The sequence below is a fragment of the Dermacentor andersoni genome, chromosome 11 (assembly GCF_023375885.2).
Source record: "Dermacentor andersoni chromosome 11, qqDerAnde1_hic_scaffold, whole genome shotgun sequence".
Taxonomy (NCBI): domain Eukaryota; kingdom Metazoa; phylum Arthropoda; class Arachnida; order Ixodida; family Ixodidae; genus Dermacentor; species Dermacentor andersoni.
Genome location: NC_092824.1, coordinates 35212132 through 35233839, shown reverse-complemented (window position 1 = coordinate 35233839; position 21708 = coordinate 35212132). Strand labels below are relative to the sequence as shown.

The 21708-nt window shown below is 46.7% G+C and overlaps 1 protein-coding gene across 1 annotated transcript; it reads right to left on the bottom strand.

Annotated features, from left to right (window-relative positions):
* Positions 1-1284: 1284 nt before the first annotated feature.
* On the bottom strand, positions 1285-21101 carry LOC126518379 (uncharacterized). The gene is made up of 4 exons (XM_050168241.3): positions 20741-21101; positions 14783-14895; positions 12922-13142; positions 1285-1610 (listed from the first exon to the last, which is right to left on the bottom strand). Exons 1-4 carry the CDS (start codon positions 20907-20909, stop codon positions 1508-1510), a joined length of 606 nt encoding a protein of 201 aa, XP_050024198.2. The 5' UTR covers positions 20910-21101; the 3' UTR covers positions 1285-1507.
* Between the last annotated feature and the right edge of the window lie 607 nt (positions 21102-21708).

Here is a 21708-nt window from a genome sequence, read left to right as displayed (position 1 = left end):
CGCTGTTTGGGCTGTTACTGCCGATATTGATGGCCGTCTCTTGTTTATCGCGCAAGGGCAGTGCAACATTTTCTTCGTCCAACGATCCGTTTCAATCGACCACGTCTGTCTAGTCAGATTTCTTCGTCAGAGAAGCTCAGGCTAGCACTGGCAGCCACATCGGCGCTCATCGCTTCTTGTGCCGACACTGTAGAAACGAAAAAAAAATTGTTTATTTAAGAACGCCGATGCGAAAGCTGAAATATAGAGCGATTTATCCTTGTTAGACTTGCTGGTTCCTGAGCCCTTACGGGCCGATAGCGTTTAGATGGACTCGACGGGTACAGTAGGCCTAAGCTTCGGTCGAAGGGGAACGATCTTGGCGGGAGTACTGGCCGATTGCTAAAATGTGTGTATTTGAGCCTCAGAGCCTTTTATGTATTATTTTTAGCACACTAGAGAAATGGAAGCGCACGAATAGCCTCAGTTTTGCTATCGGTGCGATAACATCAATCAGCGGCAGGCATTCTGGGAGTCCGTTGGAACGGCTCTGAACGTCTTCTGGGTTTCGTGTCGACTCCACAGCACTGCAACCACAGTGACGACTTGAGGCCATCGGTTGCGTACAAACCACTAAATAACTTGGCGTCATCTGCTTTTGCGCGATTTTGTTCAAGAATATAGCTACCCATCCAGTCAAAATGGAGATGCAAAAAACGAAAGTGATCTTCAGTGTCAAATGTGCATGCATAAATAGGGCGTAAACCAAGAAAGGTGCATGTTCACGCACCTCTATTCCAAGGTGCGACACGATATGGACTTTTGTGACTCCCAAATATAGCATTATTTTGGAGAAGATACTTTTGTATAGCGATGAAATTGTATAAAGCATTTAATATTAAACAGCGCCTATAGTCCTTACCTTGCTTACTGGAACCAGTGCGGCGCAAACGTAACCAGCGCAATTTCAAGTGCGAGCCAGCGAATTGCAGAAACCAGTGTATCTCGGCGTGATAGCAGTGAAACCAGCGTCTCATCCAGTGTGACCCAGCTGTTATCCAGCGTTATCACTGATGTCCCAATGACCGCCAGCGAGCGCCAGCATCCCCAGTGCGATCCAGTGCAAAAAAAACTCGTTGGTTTCACACTGGAATACACTGAAAGACGCTGGTCGGTGCAATAGAGTGACCTTTTGCCATGGGCTGATAACGTCGCTAACGGAATTTCGTGGTCTCCAATCTTCAGCATACGCTGATGGCTGCAAGAATGATGAAGGCTTTATGTTCTAAAAAACGACAACATGTATATAATATTCATAATGGCTCTTACGGTTCGGTACAGGCGTAATAGGAAGTACACAAAATAAAAAAAATCACGAATGCGGTAGATTGTAGGGAGCGAGCTCTAACGACGCGAAACTCCGGGAAGCGCTTAGAGAAGCGCCGACGGGCGTCGGGCCACACGCGACCACGTGCGCACAGCACTGAAGGTCCTTGACGACTTGTGGCCGACGCACTAGACGCCAGCCTCAGTGGCGCTCCGCCGCCACAGGGGCCTGTGCCTCCAGCCGGTGCCGCAGAGCTGGTGGTGGTGACTGGACCTTCCAGATGAGATACGCCTTGCGATACAACCTGCGGGCGAGTGGTCGAGCTCTTGGCATGCCACATAACAGAGCAGAGGAAGCGAAAGCTGGCCTAGTTGGTAGCTTTATGTGGAAGACTATAAACGACACACAACGGACGACGGACACTGAAAGCACAACTTAGGCGCTGACTTGCAACAGAGTTTTATAGGGGTAATGCCGTATGAAGGCCGCACTCGTGTAAGGGCCGCACTCGTGTAGGGGCCGGATCTCAACTTGGCAGCCAAAATCTGCAGAAAAATTTACAACGCTGAAGCAATAGCGTTCGGTGCCCCGATGCCTCACGCGTTGCGTATTTCCACCTGCCACTAATAGATTGCGAGAACTGCGCGGTGACCTATGATGCGGTAGTGCACCAGGTGATAGAGTATTTGCGCAAGGGAAGGCTGCGACGGCACAATTTTGACCAAAATGTTCATTCCCGTGTAAGGGCCGCACTTCTTCAAAGTTGTGAAAAAAAAAGTGCGGCCCTTACACGAGTCTATACGGTGAGCACCAACTACGTATATATAAACAATACACATGCTACAGGCAATATATTTTTCCCAGTCAATATTCAGTTCTCAGTCAGCACTCGTTTTTTCACTGTCCATCTTTTGTGCGCTGTTTCTAGTATTCCACGTAAAAGAGAGTGAGAGAGTGTGTTGAGTGTGATTGATTGATTGAGTTTAAGAGAAACATATCTTATTCGTAGAAAAGGTAGATCAGCCTTAGCAGCCGCGCTGAAGGTTGAGACTATGGTGACTTGCAAAAAACGAATATAGTCAGATAAATGTTAGGAAAACTTGTCAGACACCTGTAGCAGGGAGCTACAAAAGAAACCCATACGGGTTTTTAAGGAAGAAAATTTCTCAGTTGAGAAAAGGTTTGTCCTGGTCTGACATTCGAACCGGGCACCAACGCCTTTCCGGGGCGGTCGCTATACCATCTGAGCTAACCAGCAGGCTAGCAGATAGCAGCACGAGGGCGAATTAATCGATGTCTTGAAGCCGAACGTCATTCAATATTGCAAATCCAGTTATGCAGAATCCCGTCATGTGAAGGAAGTGTCATAAAAGAGAAAAATTGTCATCAAAGCATTGGTTCCGGGTTCAAATCCCGGATCAAAATGAATGCTTCCTCAACTATGAGGCTTTCTTTCTGAGAAACCCGTACGGGTTTTCGTTGTAGCTTCGTGCTATATTCGGGTGCATGATAATTCTTCTTGTCATTACACTTCCTCCACCTTGCCATGTTCCGCAGACCAAATTTACCCAAGTCGAATAAAGTGGATGAAGCAGAACTTGCATATTGTGTGTTTTACACACAATATGTGAGTGCGAACACCTACCTAATATTGTTACCACGTCAAGTGAGTAATTTGACGCTATACTGAACGCGACGTTTGCACGAAACGCGCTCATGATACAGGGGTATTAGGATAAGCCCATTGCACTTCTTAACGTGTCACTTTTTACTTTGACTGACACGAGTCGTATGACTGTTCCCAGGTAGCACACAAAGTCTTGAAAACGTCGTATTAAGGGATTCAACGTCTGAAACGGATTTTTGACCAAAATCGACGCATCAAAGACGTTCCAAACAAGATAGCTTAAAAACGAGGGGTGAATACGTTTTGATAACGTTGGAAGCCAGGCAGCTTAAAAACGAGGGGTGAATATGTTTTGAAAACGACTCAAGGCGCCACCGCCACGCCACGGCGCGTCAGCCTCTTTAGCGGCTTCTACAATATTCAACAACCCATCAACGCGATCCAACCTTGCGCAAGGTGGCGATACCGTCGTCAAATCATGTGACCAAGGTGGCCACGTGATTCGTGATGTCGGGCAGCCGGGCGAGCCGGGCATAGTCGCGTCGTCATGGCGTCGTCGCGTCACCGCACTCGCATTGCGCTGTGGTGTGTTTGCGGCTGTTCTGTATGTGCTGCCGCTGCCCTTTGCTATGTAAGTGTTGCAGTGTTTTGCTGTCAAGAAAACGATATTCTGTGATCAGTTTGGCTTGTGCGATATGTTTGTGTGGTTTTAATTCGGAAATCAGTAGTGTTTTCAATTGTTATGTGACCAAGGCGGCCACGTTATTCGTGAAGCCGGGCATAGTTGCGTTATCGCACTTGCATGGCACTGTGGTCTGTTTGCGACTGTTCTGAATGTGCTGCCGCTGCCCTTTGTCATGTAAGTGTTGCAGTGCTTTGCTGTCAAGAAAACGACATTCTGTGATTAGTTTGGGTTGTGCGATCTGTTTGAGCCGGGCATAATAGCGTTATCGCACTTGCATTGCGCTGTGGTATGATAGCGGCTGTTCTGAATGTGCTGCCGCTGCCCTTTGTCATGTAAGTGTTGCAGGGTTTCGCCGTCAAGAAAACGACGTTCTGTGATTAGTTTGGGTTGTGCGATCTGTTTGTGTAGTTTAATTTGGAAATCAGTAGTGTTTTCAATTGGAGGGCGCGGAGTGGAGGGCACTTATCAGCTCTTCAAGTTCATTGTCATGTTAGGTGAGGCGCCTTTTCACTGACGCTGTAATTAATGTGTTAAGGGCAGTATAAGGACGAAAGTTAGAGGGACGAAATCGTGCCTGTGTGTCCCTAGCGTCGGAATCGGCCGCTATGCGTGATCCTAACAAGAAAGCATTTTGCAGAATGCGAAGAAAGGCGGCAAAATTTCTGTCTGTGCGCACCTTGCCGATCTCCGCAACAGAGCCGTCATCGTGGTATTTTAGTCTTCCGTTTAGCAAGAGTGTTGCAGACAAGGGAACTGGTTCAAACAGGCTTTTTTTTAATGATTCAGTACTAGTGCGGTATCCCAAAAGGTGAGGTCAAGTGCTCGCCCTATTTTCTTCCCTCGCGCTACAGCGCACTGACGGAATTTTGCGTGCACCATACCGTGCTTTTATCGTTTGCGCTTCAGGTTCTCGATTGTGTTTTCGCCCCCTTTACCCACGTGATGGGTATTTCATGGTATTACCGGGTACCACATGTTTCCATATATTGTGTCCAATATATGAAACGGCCAAATTCAATTTTATTTGACGCCTCAAATGGTAGTAATGTATTGAGTCCCTTGTAGCTTTGTGCTTGTTATCAATTTTACTATTTGGCGAATGGATACAGTATGTACGCTGCATAACTCGCTTGTGGATACTGCATACGTCAGTCGAGTATGCCCTTGGTATAAAATAACTTGTATGATTTAGGTAGTACGATTGTTTGCAGTTTGGGACATGTGTCGAAATGTACGCTGTGCGCCCTTCGCGCTGTACGGCGGCCTGCCGAGTTCGTGCGGGTGCCATGTGTGCGCATGGAGTTCGCGACGCGCTCTCGCAGTTTTATATATATATATATATATATATATATATATATATATATGTGTGTGTGTGTGTGTGTGTGTGTTTGTGTGTGTGTGTGTGTGTGTGTGTGTGTGTGTGTGTGTGTGTGTGTGTGTGTGTGTGTGTGTGTGTGTGTGTGTGTTCTGTTCGCGCGCTTCGCACAACAGGGCATGTCGCAGTTCTTTGTCCTTGTGCAACACATTTTCCTAGCGTACGTCTGTGCATTATTTGATACCGGTTTCACACGGGGCTCTTTTAGCCGCTATCCAGTCCGTTACAAATCGAATTTCTCGGTCGTGATTGGCTCCTCTGCGCAATTCAGCTACGAGAGTGAGCCAGTCGCATCGATAATTTCGATCCGGATCGGGCTTGATCGCGATCGAGAGTGGTCGTGTGACACCGGTTTTACACATGGCTCCCACATAGGGAACACTTTAAGTTCAATGCTACTGAACGAAGAACAAGTGCATATATATGCCAGTGGTGGTATGTGGGCAAGTCTTTCTGGTGAAGCCAATACTTGTGCATTCAAAACATTTCAATTACCACCGTAGTGCATCAATGTGTCTACTTCGACAAAATGGAGCACCAGTGCAGATATCTGAGCATACCTGTCCAGGGCAGCAAGTGTGCCTACATTGAAACCACTACCAGCATGTGCGGCAGTTCTATTTCCAGCAGCGGGACTGCACAATAATCAGTAGGGTGCTCTCAAGCTATTTATCTATGAAGCTCTGCCTGGACTGTGTGCCAAATATTTTTGGACGTGAAAGTGGGGGTGAATTGGTAAATATCAGTGGAACGGTGCCTGGACTTTCTGGCAAATGTTTTTGGATGTGAAAGTGTGAGTGAACTGGCAAAGAATTTGCTCTGGGCTACATGTGTTAAACGTTTTTCTCATTCAGAGTGCTTTTTTTTACATTAGGAGACTGGAGATGTGCGCAAAGTGTGACATGTCAGTGTGCTAATTAATGTATTTGCTGGTTTGCAAATTATTCGTTGCAACTTTGTTTTTGCCAGAGAGGTACAACTTTGCCTCTTGTAAAGGGCTTTTTAGATAAAACACTTACTATTTATTATGACCATTGCTTCCTTTGTTACACAAATGCAGCTTCCAGTGCATTCCAGTTTATTTCCATGTTTATGCAAGTTTCTAATATGAGGCTTGCATATTCATTTCTCACGTTCTGGAGTGGCAAGATGCAGCATTACTGTCTCATCGTTCGCTGTACTACAGTAGTGTTCACTTGTTACACTGAATCCCCCGTTTAAATATTCTGTACTAATTTCACTTTTTGCTTTTTTGTTGTATGGTTATTTTTTCTCGCCATTACCTTCTTTGATATATCCTAAAGGCAATATTTCCAATTTTTCATTGTTCCCATTTTTTTATTTCTGTCACAGGATTGTTTTATGATGGTATGCGGTGGTATTTCTTTTTGTGCTCTTTTCAAGCTTCTAGCTGATTGGTAACATTGCTTGGAGGCAGTTACCATCCGATTCATACTCTTGCATTTTTCAGTCTACTTCTTCCATTCGCTCCGATGTCACTTCTGCATAACTCTAGTCCATCTAATAGCACGTGCACTTTACCATGATAAATTAGACACTTTAGTACACTCCAGGTTTTTCTGTTCATTTTTGTATGTGTACTTGGAATTTTGTTTGTGCTAGTGAATGTTCACTTTCGAGTTCATTACGAATCCTTTCTGCGACTTTTGTCATTGTTGATGTACTTTTACTTCTATTTGCATTTCTCACACAGTTTGTTCGAACCTTGCATAAGCTTTACATTTTAATAAAGTGTTTTTGCTTTGTCACAATGTTCTCATTTCATGCACTCTTGGCATGAAGGGCTTGGTCTGGCCACCTGCCAAGACGTGGCCATTTGTTCTTTGCAGGATGTCATTCCCATTGTGGTTGTAAGCATCGTAGCTTACTAGAGGCGGTATTAAGGATTTATTATTCCTAACAGGCTCATTTTCGTGCGACTTGGTAGAGGATGCGCCCGCCATGCGGGGAACAGTGCTTGGCACTGCGCCATGGCTCTTACAGTCAACACCGACGCTTCTACTCAACTGGGGTGCGATTGGAGATCGTTGTTCGAAACGCCCGATCAGTTTCACCTCACGCGATTGGCCTAGGCCATGCCAACGGCTGCGGCTGACGACGTCTGCGCGGCGTAGGCCAGTCGCGGGAGACGAAACTAAACGCGTGTTTTGAACAACGATTTCTGATCGCGCCCATCACCCGCGAAAATTAGCTTCAGATGATCGTAAACCTTTCAAGACCGCTTCTAGACCAGCTTTTTGATAACGTCCTAAAAACGTTTAGAAATTGGTTACGAAAAGTTTTGGCAAAGGGTTTACTTGTGTCTTTCCCAATCCTATTTCTAGACCAGCTTTTCGAATACGTCTTGCAGACCTGTTCTAGATCGTCTCAAGAAAGTAATTAAGCCGGACATTAGCAGAGATATACGACGTTTTCCCGCCGAAGTTGTCTCATTCGTGTCTTCTTTAACCCGTTTTTATCGTCTTGGATAAACGCTACGAAAACGTTACGTATCTCTTTTGTGCTACCTGGGTTACTGTCACTGATGAGTGCTTTTTAAGCTGTATTTTTACCCCTGCATTTTCTTTTCATTTATGCTGTAATGCACTACGGCTACAATAATGCAGTCTGGGCGCATGTAGTAATGTTAACATATCAATAAATAAGAAATAAATACGAGCAAAGTTAATTATGATTGCTAATGATAAGGGGTGCAATGGCGATGCGATGAAGAATAATCGGTATTAAGATGAATTATAATGATAAGGATAAGTGAATGGCCATCTATGGAAAGTAAGGTCACTGTTGAAGGTAACACTTGAATTTCGAGCACGTGGGAGTCTTTCCATTTCTCAAGTGTACAATTATTGACCAAGCTTTGCGGCAGATGGCTTCTTATTAGCGGCCTCTGCAGGTTTCTGTACATCTTTGCGGAGAACTTACATAGTGCCAGCGCTATGTGCAGGCGGAGTGTTAGCAAAGGGCTAACCGGACGTTAATGCACGTTGCCAGTGGACCGCACTGTAAAGAACACAGCGACACTACTATAACCACGTGTTTAGCCCCATGATATTTCTAATTCCTGGGAGGGTCTCGTTGTCTGCTTCGCTGTGATGCAGTGTTAGACCACGCACCAGGCAGAGCAAAGACCGACAGTGGTTGCCTGGATAAACAATGCAGTGTCCATTGTTCCGGGACACATGCATGGCGATACCGTAATATGTGTTCGGATGATTTCTGACCGTTGGTAGTGGTATAGTATGCTCAGTGCTGTTCGCCCAAGCGATAAGATGAGCCCACCAACCGATAACAGCAGCACCGAAAGGAATCCTTTCTTTTTAAACCACGAATACCGGAATTGACGATCTTCTCAACTCATGGATTCATGAACGTTGCGTACCGTGATTAGATAAATTTTTAAAACCATGAATACATGAACTTTCCAACACGAGAATCCAAAAACTTTTCACACTGATGACTCCAAAAAATGTTTCATGCCATGAATACATCAACTTTTAAAACTAACTATGAATAAAGATTTTAATGCATAAATCTTTATCAACCCGATAATGTTTTTGTTGTTTTACGTGCGCATTGCCCGATGGGTTGGTGGGTCAAACGAAGAACATTAATTGCTTACTACTCATCCCGATCTTTCGTCCATCTTGCTTACCTTTTAGTACTTTGTCACCACACTTTGCTTTATTGACGTCATTTTCGAAGTGCTTCAAACATGTATGGTAGTTTATTCCTGAGTGTTGCGTAGCTCCCTATTTTGCGTTCCCAGATTTTTCTTGGCTTTTCCTTTCGGCCAATGCACCGTTCTTGTTCCTAACTCATCATGTGTAAATACCTGCGCGAAAGTAAGAGTCACAGCGACGCTGAATAATTGATCCCGACCTATCGCAGGAATCAGCGCAGCGACTTGACGATGACAAGGGAGGCTGGCACCTACATGAGCCTGCTGCTGCCCAGTGTTGTTTGGCTTTCAGATAGTGCAGGCAATTACACATGTTTTTTTGAGAATAAACAGACTTCATTCGTTTATCATGACATTACAGGGGAGGGGGCGGGCACTTAAAATAGTTCTACAGAAATCATCGACGGCGATTATGAATTGAAGTGAATAGCCCGAACAGGCAAGCGTAAACGAGAGAGCAAGCAAGAGAGAAATGAATTAATTTCTGGGGTTTTATGTTCCAAAACCATGATTTTATTATGAGGCGCGCCGTTGTGAGGGACTCCGAATTAATTTTGACCACCAGGGGTTCTTTTACTGTGCCCCCGATGCGCGGAACACGGGCGTTTTTGCATTCGGCCTCCATCAAAATGCAGCCGCCACAGCCGGGATTTTATCCCCCGACCTCGTGCGTAGCACTGCAACCCCATAGGTGCTGAGCCATCGCGGCCAGTAGCGAGCGAGAGAGAGATCGAACGAATGTCTTTCATGCCGACCAACGACCAACCACGAAAACCGACGAAAGAGGTAACAAAAGCTATTCGATTTCAAATGGGCCTCCTCAGAGGTCGACCAAACCATACGAGAGACTATGCGTCTTTTGCAGTGTCGGTCTCTTTCACCTTCTAACGACTAGTATCTAGAAACATATTTTCCGAAGTACTATGACGCGGTCGCAAATACAGCTCACAGTATTAAAAGGTCGTGCAGATCCTATACGCAATATGCCAGTTGGTGTAAGCGAAGCCTTCGCGTGCCACCACCAGAGCGCGTGCTGTCTCTACACTGCCGCTGCGGCCGGATGAAGTCATAGCTTGTACCAATCAATTGGTGCGCGTTACAACTTCACTTCCTGTCTTCATCCTGTCAGCGCCATCTTCTTCCTTTCCTCACCATCTGCGCTCCCCATTCTACATAAAAGAATCACCACCACCGAAAAAAAACGTTCTATGCGCCAGACGCCGTAATAACAGTTTTTATTTTGTTTTCCTGAGCTAAATGCGGAAGTTACACCACAGTAACTTCTATAACACAGAAAAGCAACATCCCTGATAACCCGCACCAACTCTCGACTACAGAGTCAAATTTAGTCTGGTTCCAAACAGAAAAACTTGTTTTACTGTGTCGGAGCGAGTATTTTGGCGCGGAAACCACAGAACAGGACCCACATGGCAATCCACAAGCTCATATTCTAACCCTACGTTTGTCAGTTAGTACCGGTGAGTGCGAGTGTAGGTGATTGTGAATGTGTATTCTACAAATTAGGAAGCAAAATATTCAATGTTTTTTTTTACTGGATGTCACCTTTGTAGCCTGTTTGTAGTTCTGTAGCCTGTAATGAAGTCAGCGAACCCATATTTGTCCCAGCCTTGGAGACTTGGGAATCCCAGCCTTGGGGACGCCAGAGGCAGCGCTCCTTCACGGCCGCTAGCGAGGTACGCTGTGGACCCGCATACCTCCGCATACATACGTCAATAGTTTTAGCGTGTCCGATATACCGCTAAATGGAGGCGTACTAGGCGTTTTGCCGGATGGCGGAGGGGCAAACGCGAGTGGCCTGCATGGTGCAGCCACCTCGCGGCGCGGAGAACAACCAGAGAAGCACGGAGCTGGTATTGCACTAAACAAGTGTTTTCTACTTGTTTGCGCTGATAGCAAAGTAGAACACGATGACGCTGCTGCCTAAACTTTACACAACCTGTGAAATTGAAAACACTTGGTAACGTTTATAATAGCTCTGCGCTACCTGGCAGCTTCACCGTACAGACAACTCAACATATGTGCGCCCGGTCACCCACTATTCCGCGCGATATGCCTCCCTTTAGCGGAATACCCACGGAGGAAGGAAACTAAGGAGAGGCCCTGACGTCACTCTTTGTGAAGCAAAAGTGAAGCCGGAAGTTGGCGTTGCTCATGGCGATGCTCCGCCTTTTGTGCCACCCTCCTCTCTTGTTTACATCTTTCGCGAAACCACGCCGCGCTGCGCGTGGTTTCGCACGCGGAGCGCGCGCGCTCGCGCAACATCCGGCAGAGCACGGTGCAGGTAACACAGCGCAACAAGACACGGTGACTAACGCAAACCCGCCCACACAGCGCCTTTGCCACGGCACGAAACCTACCAGAGCAACACGTGTGCGCGCTCAAAAAATCAGAACAACGCCGCCATTGTGGCCCAAAAGGCGTGGCCATGCAGCAAAAAAAATAAAAAAGCAGCAAAAGAAATGAGAACCTATACGTCATTTCCGCCACACTTTTCTCCTAGCGCGCGGAGGGGGTAGGGCCTCTCCTTAGTTTCCTTCCTCCGTGGGAATACCGGACCCACTAAACCTCTAACGTCAACGCTAACGGCTAGAGGATGGGACCAGTTGTGGCTATGCAGGAAGTGGCGCTTAATACACTTCCTAATGTACTGTATAATTCTCTCTGTGTATTTGGATCGTTGTCTTTTCTAGAACGTATGCCAATGTGAGCGTGAGCGTGATGAACAGTGGCAAAGCTCCGTTCACCGCCACTCACCGCCCATGCTTCTGATATTGTGGCTGAAACACGCTTTGTTACGCGGACAACTAAGCAGAAGGAGGGCGAAGTGTTACCAAGTAGATTTGTCTGGGAACTATTAGCCAATGACTCCGCGAATGTGGCTCATTCTCGTTTTAGCAAAGCAGTGCTTCGTCCCATTGGCTGTCCTTATAATGCTGCAGCTGGATTGGTAAGTATTGCCATAGTAATTTATTTCTTCATTTATTACACTATGCCCAGGACACATTCTGCGTTAACATGAAAAGTTATCAAAAGATGCAGAACTAGAGCGCACAAATACGCACTCAAATAAAGAACGTCAAAAACAGATCAAGCATCAAACGTACTATTGTTAGAAGTGGGACAATCTTTTTTCTAATTGGGCCCGTGCCACAAGCTGTAGGGGGGGATGGAGTAATAGAGGGTAGAGAAAGAGGACATGCGCTTTGTGATAGCGGAACCTCCGCTTGCGATCAAGGCCTTCGGTTACGTCGTGTCCCAATAAATCCCACCTTCACAGAGTCGCGCGTAAGATTATTATCAAGCTATGGTTGCATAATCAGCGCAAAGTACACTGTACATAGTCACTGATAGCTATATTAAAGGCCGTCTGGTCTTCAATGTAGGTAATGGAGGAGTAAATGTGCTTCCACTCGGTACTCGTGGTGGGCAAACACAAGCGAGCGAACGAACGCACGAACGGACGTGTTCCTTGCAGAAAGCTCCAGTAGCGCTTCTAAAGCTTCTGACACCTCAAGGCTCACGTGCAATAGCACCCGATGATGGAATACGATGCAGCCAGAAATAAACGCGAAGCTCGCTTCACGCCGCTATTCAAAGCCGCGCGTCGACACCACTCGGACGACTCCGCTCGGCGCGCTTGGCTCATTCTCCCCAAAAACCTCATTGGCCCTCCCCCGTCGTCCCCCGAGCGGACAACAGCCGAAGCACGTGGACTGCAAGATCGACCGATCTTGGCGGTCATCCAAAGTGTCAGTTACTTTCTACCCTTGACTGCAGATGGCGGTAGTTGTCGGCTCGTTGACCAAGAAAAAACGGCGAGACAAGATAGGGAACACAGGCTTGAATTATTGAATTATGGGGTTAAACGTGCCAAAACCACTTCCTGATTATGAGGCACGCCGTAGTGGAGGACTCCGGAAATTTCAACCACCTGGGGTTCTTTAACGTGCACCTAAATCTAAGTACACGGGTCTTTTCGCATTTCGCCCCCAATCGAAATGCGGCCGCCGTGGCCGGGATTCGATCCCGCGACCTCGTGCTCAGCAGCCCAACACCATAGCCACTGAGCAACCACGGCGGGTAGGGAACACAGGCTTGACTAGGAGAAGAATGTTTTGCTTTAAAAGAGTCGCACTGCTTTAGTTCTGTGCATAATGCGTTGCGAAGGCAAGTGGTCACTCCTATCTCTCTCACAAAGCTCACTGACCATAGGCTGTACAAAGCGAAGCCCATCCATGTGAAGCTCTGCAGCAGCAGCAGAAGGGCGAGAGGCATGGCCAGCAACCAGGAGAGACGCGCCAGCGTGTGCGTCGCCTGGAGCCAGGCGAACGTCAGCACCAGCACCAGGCTGAGCGTGAAGAGCACGCTGAGCGCGAACAGCACGTGATCCGCCAGGTTGTCGCTGTCCAGCAGCCAGTCGACGAAGCTCTGCGCGTCACACAACACGCACAGCTGCACTTGGCTCACAGCACTTGCCGGCTTTATCTTTAACCATACTACCCGAAAACGTTCTTCTGGAAGAACTGTTGTTCAGAACAGATGCCAGTCAGTCGTGATCAGAATCGAAGTTTGTAAAAAAACGTCTAACTTTCTCTGCGAACCGTCACCGATTTTCCTGACCGTGGCTGCTGTGTGCTGCTGCTGTCTCGTCGAATAGCTCATACTTACAAAAAAAAAAATGAATAATGCGCCAGATGGTAGGATCTAACCTTGGCCCCCGGCACAGCAAACCGATGCTCTGATCCACAATCGCATGTACAATTGTTTCATTGGCAAGGCCAATTAACTCCTTGATAAGATCGCCGGATGAACGACATTGCGTCAGCCCGACTGTGCGAGCGGCCATGCTCGCGTGCCAGTTTCCTTTACGCCAAAGACGCGCGAATGAAATGGTCATGTTTAATGGCATTTGAGCAACCATCTCACGAAAGTTTCGTTACACATTAATTCCAAGAACTCCATTGGATCTGCATCATTCTTTTTTACGATCCTAGTAGAAAACGACATATAATACATCACAGAGGAGGTCCAAGAGCACGACGGTGCAGAATGACCACTTTTAGAGTGTCTCAGAGCACTTGCTAATACAGTCATAAAGGCTCACATTTATTAAAAGAAGAAAATTACAACAGGCATTGTAAAATATAAGAAATATATTAACAAGTAAGGACATTCTATAGACGTAAATGTGACACTTAATCCAATATGTAGAAAACAGGGCCTCTTTCACAAAAAGGACTTTTGCTAGAATTGTTAAAAGAGCCAGCTTCATCTAATCCTGGTGCTCGGCATATTGTAAAAAAAAATTAAATGGGGTTTTACGTGCCAAAATCATTTTATGATTATGATGCATGCCGTAGTGGGGGAGTCCGGAAATTTGTACCAGCTGGTGTTCTTTAACGTGCACCTAAATCTAACTACACGAGTATTTTCGCATTTAGCCCCGATCGAACTGCAACTGCCGTGGTCAGGATTATTTTGGCGATGGCGACCGGCTAAGTGTAAAGAGAGTTACGAACGAAAATATGTGTGAATATGGCCCCAGTTCTCTGAACATACCAAAGTGATGAGTGGTGCTTAATGAAAGATACGGTGTAAAATAATTTAAACCCTTAGAAGTGAATCAGGCTGTAGATCGGTCGATAACTCCCACCCTTACACCCTTCTTCAATGCAACTTTTGAAGCACTAAATTATGTTAGTGTAGTAGAGCGCTCCAAATTTAGATAAAGCCGTGAAAATGCGACATGTCCACCAAAATTATTCCCTAATAAATCTAATAAAAATTTCTATTTGATGCAAAGCTAGCATAAATATTGTTCACAAGAACAACACTGCAAAATAGATTTGATGATACAAAATCAATCACTGACATAAAGAGGATAATGGGAAGTCGATATTTCAGCAACCGGAGGCCGGACGTACTGGCAAGTGCGCCCGACCAATCGAACAAAAGGCTTAATGGACTTGACGAAGAATCTGAAACAGGGCAAATTGCATCGTTTATACAAAAGAATATACAAGGAACGCGCGCTAATCCTGACACAGCTGGCCAGCGTCTCGACCTACCTTCTGATTGTCCCAGCGGATGTTGAAGTCATAATGGCAGATGTGGCAGGCGTATACTCGATTCTGGTATATCTGGATTGCAACGCAGTTGGCGTGGGCGTGGCTGAAGTTGCCTGCGTCACGAGAGCGGGCGGGACGCTTTGGAAAATGAAAAATAAGATAAAGAACGTTTCTCGCGGAACACTTGCTACAGGCAGAATCCAACTCTCATGCTTACCTATGGCCATGCATTCTCATTCATTTCTTTTTCATCGTTATACAAGACCGCTTTGGCTTTGGAGTCATCGTCCACTTAATACCTCGGCATAAATTTTTGTCATGAGATTTGCGTTGAAATACGGGAAGGCCGTGTTTATACAGCTATACCCAATATCACCCCGATTGTGTCATCATTGGAGGGCAATATTGCGGAAAACGAGCAGTAGGATGTAAAAGTAGGCACTGAGAGCAATGCATTCAGTGTCAATTGGTAGTTGATCTTTTCGTGTACCCGGACGTTGGTACAACGCTTTCATACATTTCTCAGACAAAACTGCGCACAGAGGTTAAAAAGAGAAAGGAAATGCTAGAGAAATTCTGAGAATTGTCTACTAATTCGCAAGCACTGTTTGGCTCGGCTGTGACTTCGTTTTAGGTTAATTGATTTTCCTGCCGTATGCGTGTCTACCCATGGTCTTTCCGGTGGCAAAGAATGCTTAGGCTTTAGTAGACAATTGTCAGATTTTCTCGCCGCATCCGGCCTCTTCAATGCAATCGTACCAATTGAGCTGAAACACCTGGCTTCCGCACGCCTCGACAGAGCAGAGCATCCGAAAGAGATAGAGAGATAAAACTTTATTATGTCCTTCATGGGGTGCCGAAAGGGAACAGCACCTGCCGTAGCAACGCGTGAGGCGTTGCGTGAGGAGTAGTGGTGGTGGTGAAAACATTTATTGCTAGATAAATGCAGAGGGGGGCGGAATCCCCCTTACTTAGCACGAGGCAGTCTCCCAGTATGACTCCACCTTGGTTGGGGTGGAGGGTGCGGGAACGTAGGGCATGTGAGTTGGACGTGTAGAAGGTATCTCGGTTCAGTAGGGGGTAAGGATGTTTCTGAAGGTAAGCACGCGAAATAAGATGTAAATGTACAGGTAGGGGGAGCGCCTCGGTAGGATGGGTGATTGGGGTTGCGTAAGGGGAAAGCCCACCGCCGCCTTGCCATATCACTCTCACTATCGCTCCCGCAAGTTCTCGCCTGCGTTCCTACTGCGCCTCGGTAAAGCCCAATGAAAACGCGCCAAGCATCTCAATGCGCCCGCTTGCCCGCGAGGTGTTCATAAGTCGAAGGACGCTCCACAGCATCCGATTGGACATTGGGCCACCCCAAAACTTCAAGTTGGCCTGTACCCAAATTTCAAGTTGGCCCACCCTCAAATTTACGTTGACCCACTCCCTAATTTAGGTTGGTCCAGCCTAGATTCCAACTTCGCGCATCCCCTAATCTAAGCTGGCGCGACCCTAAATTTCAAGTTGGCCCACCCATAATTTTCGAGACGCCCCTCCCCCACATTGAACTTAACGTGATCCCAGATTTCAACTTGGCCCACTCCGAAATTTTAAGTGGGCCTGCCCCCAAATTTCAGTTGGCCCACTTCCAAAGTTCACATCTGCCCGTCCCCAAACTTTAATTGGCCCACTCCCGGATTTAAGTTGGGGCGCCCTCAAATTTCAAGTTGGCACACCCCTTAATTTAGGCTGACCCACTCCCAAATTTCAATCGCCCTACATACGAATTTCAACTTGGCCCACATCCAAATTTAAGTTGGTCCACCTTCAAATTTCAAGTTGACCCGCCCCCAAATATAAGTTGGCCCACCCAGAAACTTAAGTTGGCTCATCCCCCGAATTTTAGGTTCGCCTACACTGAAATTTCAGTTGGCCAACCTCCAAATTTCAAGTTAACTCAACGCCAAATTTCAAGTTGAACCGCGCCCAAATTTTGATTCGCCCACCCAATAAGCTTCGCCATGCGTCTTTTAAGGGGCCATATGTATCTCTATGGGTATTCTGTTCTTATTTTCCTTTTTCCATTTAAATTGTTCTTAAACACTTAAAAGCTACCAATCATCTGCATTTACACTATCATATCGACTAACTGTCTTAACTTTGCGAATTAGGTATCTCAGTGCAGACACAAGGCATTTATACTTTTCGCATGACAGGGCTGGGAAGGTAGCCAAAGAACGCATACGCATTAATAAATATTTCCTGCAACAAGGAGGCGCCTGTCATACTTTACGTTAAAAATTATTTCTGTCAGACACATATCATCTACAATGTTTTTTTTTCTTCATGGTTTGAGGATATGCCTCTCAGATAATGTTGAATATCATTCCATATGGGTATTATTCAGTCAAGGTGCCATTGCATGTAAGAGGTGGTCTGTTACAGGTACAGAATGGCTGCCAAGAGAAGGGAAGCCCAGTCGAGCACGTCAATAAATTAAGTAAGGTGACGAAATTATTTGCAGGTGCAACTTGCAATCAGGCAGCGCAAGACAGGGATAATTGGAGATCGCTAAGACATCGCTAGGAAGGGTCAGAGCTCTTGCAACGTTCGTATGGTATATATATATATATATATATATATATATATATATATATATATATATATATATATATATATATATATATAAGCCATTGCACACAGCTGTTGAGAGGGCTGTAACCAATAGCCGCTGAACACCTACCAGTTACAACCGTTCTCTACATAAACAAGCATGTTGCGCATTACGTAGTTGCAACGTAGGTAATATACTTTTCAGCGCCTACACCGCAACCTTTCCATCCCTTGTACGCCATCATAAATAGTACCACTTTACGATCTCTTCCCCAGAACGTGGCTAGAGGCGGATATATAGCTAGAACAGGGTTTATACTGGCGCTTTCTAAGAAAGTAAAATAATTGTTGTGATAAAGGACTATAAGCTGTATACGTTTTCGATATGACACTTCGGTTCGCCGCTCGCGCCTGCATCAAACGCTTATGAAAAGTGGACGAAAATATCAGAAAATGCCAGAGCAGCTACGGAAGTTGTGGGATATAACGGGAACGCATCTTTATTAATGGGTTTGGTTCATGTGAAGGCGAACAGGATTACACTTGTACCAGAATGGAGAATTATTCCGTGGAATCTCTTCGCCCAGCTTTCTAAAAATACGCAGGGGGATATCCTGGCATGACACAGCACGCGAGGCAACTTCTACTGCACGGCAGAAACAGCGCCCTGGCCGCTATTACTTCTTTCATAACACTCGCAGGATGAGGAGCTTCCGCCCCCACAGTTGCAGGCGTCGCAACTAAGTAGTGCACGAGATGAAAGCAAAGGGAAACCCGGAGCTATTGTAGCTTGAAGTGCACTTTCCGTACCACTGTATGGTACCACGGCTTGATACCGTGCACAAAAAGTACTGCACAATCCGAACGGTTGTGTTTGTGTGCGCAACGCCCATGCGCCAGACGTTGGCGTAAAACGAATGAGTTTTTTTTTTAACTGTCTTTCGTGCCAGCAGCGAGAGGCAGAACGCTTACATGACTCTGCTGCAGAACCAACTGAGCGGAGCGTAAGAGTCCGTTCACTTCGAATTGTCGTTATTTCAGGCCAACACAGTCCATGCCTATCACGTCCCCTGGTATTCTTCTAACCTATACATCATACCATCGAATCCTCCTGCATGGGTCGCGCTTGCACTATCGATAACGGCACAGCTAGGCGGCAGCGCCCACGACATGAAGTATCACATTCGCTCGAAAGACAAAGCATATAGCAAAGTGGATATGACGCATATGATGCCGATAGCGGGATACCGCAACTTGGAGGCGCCAACGATCCTGGAGCCATAGAGTCTCCTATGTGCCTAGAGGGAAATCTGGCGCGACCGTCTATGGGAGTTTCCTGATTGACGCTGTGCCGTCATGAGAATTGTGCCCTCGTGCGATTTTCCGAATTCGCCATCAGTAATACAACCACAAACTCTACGCCTGGGCATCGCATCGACGCAGCACATAAGCGACGCGACGCCCGGCGCAGACGCAGTTCTCTGGTTGCTTGCGTTATCCACGCGTTCCTTGTTCGCGCAAGCTGTCGCCTTGATTCTAATCCGCCTATACGTATCGGCTGTCGTCAATGGGCGATGGACGCGAGCAATTTGCTACTTTGTGGGGTTGATCGGATCTCGCGAGTGCCTTCCCCTAAAGAGTATATAGCTTACACCGTGGCATTGACATGACTTTTTTCTACTCCTCAGAAGATAGCCCAAGTGTGTCCTTTGCTGAATAGATGGATCGAAAATGCAGAAAGCAGGAGCAGGCCGGCCGCACAAACAAGCGCAAAGACCCGTTTACGTCATTTGTAGAGGAAGTGGTGTGTCAGTTTCCCAGCATGTGCGCAAAATATTACACGACACAAAGGGATCGCCGAGTCAAAATGAAGATTAAAGGGAGACAGGAGGTACTTGTCCAAAAAACCCGCCTAATCATTTCATAGCAATGCATTGCGGACAATCTGATTGCAACCCTCTTTGTCCGAAAAAACAACAACAAATATACTTTAGGGACACAAAGTCAATAGACCAGGTCTTGTCATGGAGGTATATCACATAGAAAGGTATGGCCAAGAATGTCTTAGTGAGGGTTTAATTGCCTTCCATGACAAATAGGTTACATTTCCTGATTAGCCGTAACGTGATTCATGGCTTGCATGTCACGTTTCTTTTTTCATCAGTATTTCCGCTTTGATCTGCTTTATTTTTATTTTATTTTATTTTTTGCTCTCAGCATGCATGCGGGATTTAGAGTGTCGTACAAACACTGCCCTTTCAAAATAAACTTTAGTTGCGAGTCATGGCTTGTCTACTTCCACTGTCCTTTGTCGTTCGCGCTGTTGACTTTCAAGTGCACATGTACCAAGTTGCCCAACTAGCTACTCTACTGCCGCAGCGTTAGTGTTTGTGGGTACAAGACTCATGCTTTTAGTGGTAGGCAGAACGCACTGCCGTCGATTCTCTACAGAGCCGATTGAGCATAGCGAGACCGTGCGTCCACTTTGGCTTCATCGCGTCTGCAAGCAAAGGAACTGCGCTGCTCCGCGTTTATGAAAACCTCCAACCCGTGCACGCGCGCCGCGCATGCGCCAGATACCATTAAAGCATGACAACGGTGGCTTCAAAGGTGCGAACTCGCTTCGAGTGTCCCTGCAATTGCTATCGCAACAAAAGAGTTTTCGAAGATGTAAGGAAGTCCAAACAACTAAAAAAAAATCGCCTCGTGAAGCTCTGCTTTCACAAGGCTGTTCGCGTACCCTCTTGAAGTTGTAGGAACATATTTTGCCATTGCCCAAGCAAGACGCTGCGTTGTAAACGGTCGACTTTGCAAAAGTCACAATGCCGTATGAACTCTGCAGTACCAACCGTATTCGAATTTGTGTACTGCTCGTGATTCCCAATCGGCTGAAATGCCACATCTGCTGCTCTGTAGACGGTGATAACTTCTGATGACATCACCTTTTTTGAAACTGGGTTCCGTCAAATATTCACCTAGCCTACATTCCGCTAATCAGGCTTAACTGTATCATTTGCAGTCTAACATGTTGCATATATTTACACCAGCTAGCTCAGTTAAAACTTTGTCTCTCTATATTGAAGTTCCCTGCCTGTATCTAGCACGGCTCTATATCGTCCAGCTTCTTTTGTCTACCAGTACTCTAAAGGTGTCGCAGTGTTAGTTTTTTTACCGAGTGTTAGTCTGACATGTACATGAGGCATCTTCCTTATCTGGACCGCTGATTAGTTAGCGCTCCAAATTAGCTTTGAAACCACAGCACCCCTGGTAGATGGAACGTTCCCCACGCTCCTGGCTAGGTGAATAGTAGGCACTGACGCCCGAGTTTTCTGTAGTGAGATTTGGTAGTGAACTACGTACCCTTGCAGTTGCAGGGCATCACCATGCTCATCTGGTTGTCGGTGCCCAAGCAGAACCGACATGTGTACACGGGTTGCTGCTGCTGTTGCTGATGATGCTGCCACTGGCCCGACGTCGGTTCGCCCCCTCTCTCCGCCGCCTGAGGTAGTTCCATACGCTGGCGACTCATCTGTTACGGACCAAATTGAGCAAGTTGACATGTAAGGAGTGCTCAAATGGACTAGAACATGACTGCAGGCTGGAAGAGCACCTCATGTACATGTCAGACTAACACTCGGTAAAAAAAATAAAGCTGCGACACCCTTAATGCAACCAAGTTATCGAGTCAGAGATGTTCACTGGACAAAGCTCTCTAGTCAAATGTGTTCACTCGGTTCACTAAAGCCGGCAACATGCCCTGGCGCGTACACTCCGCCGCGGATCGGGCTCGGCCCGCGCATGGGGAGCGCTTAACGGCTGCTTCACCTCCGCCGCGGGTCGGCTCGGCATTGCACTATCTTCGGCATCCCCCGCCGTGGTTGCTCAGTGGCTATGGTATTGGGCTGCTGAGCACGAGGTCGCGGTATCGAATCCCGGCCACGGCGGTCGCATTTCGATGGGGGCGAAAACACCCGTAGGTGCACGTTAAAGAACCCCAGGTGGTCGAAATTTCCGGAGTCCTCCACTACGGCGTGCCTCATAATCAGAAAGTGGTTTTGGCACGTAAAATCCCATAATTTAATTTTTATCTGCGGGATCGGTCCACGTATGGGTAGTGCTTAACGCCTGCTTCACCTCCGCCGCGAGTGGGCTTGGCATTGCACTATCTTTGGGATCGGCCCACGTATGGGGAGTTTTTTGCTAACGACACGAAAATTTCCTTGGAGGGCAGAGCTACACAGCTTCGCTGTAAAAGACAAGGTGGTTGTGCTTCCTCAATTACTTAATCTGCCGCACAATCTCAAGACGATTGGTGAACACGCAAGTCT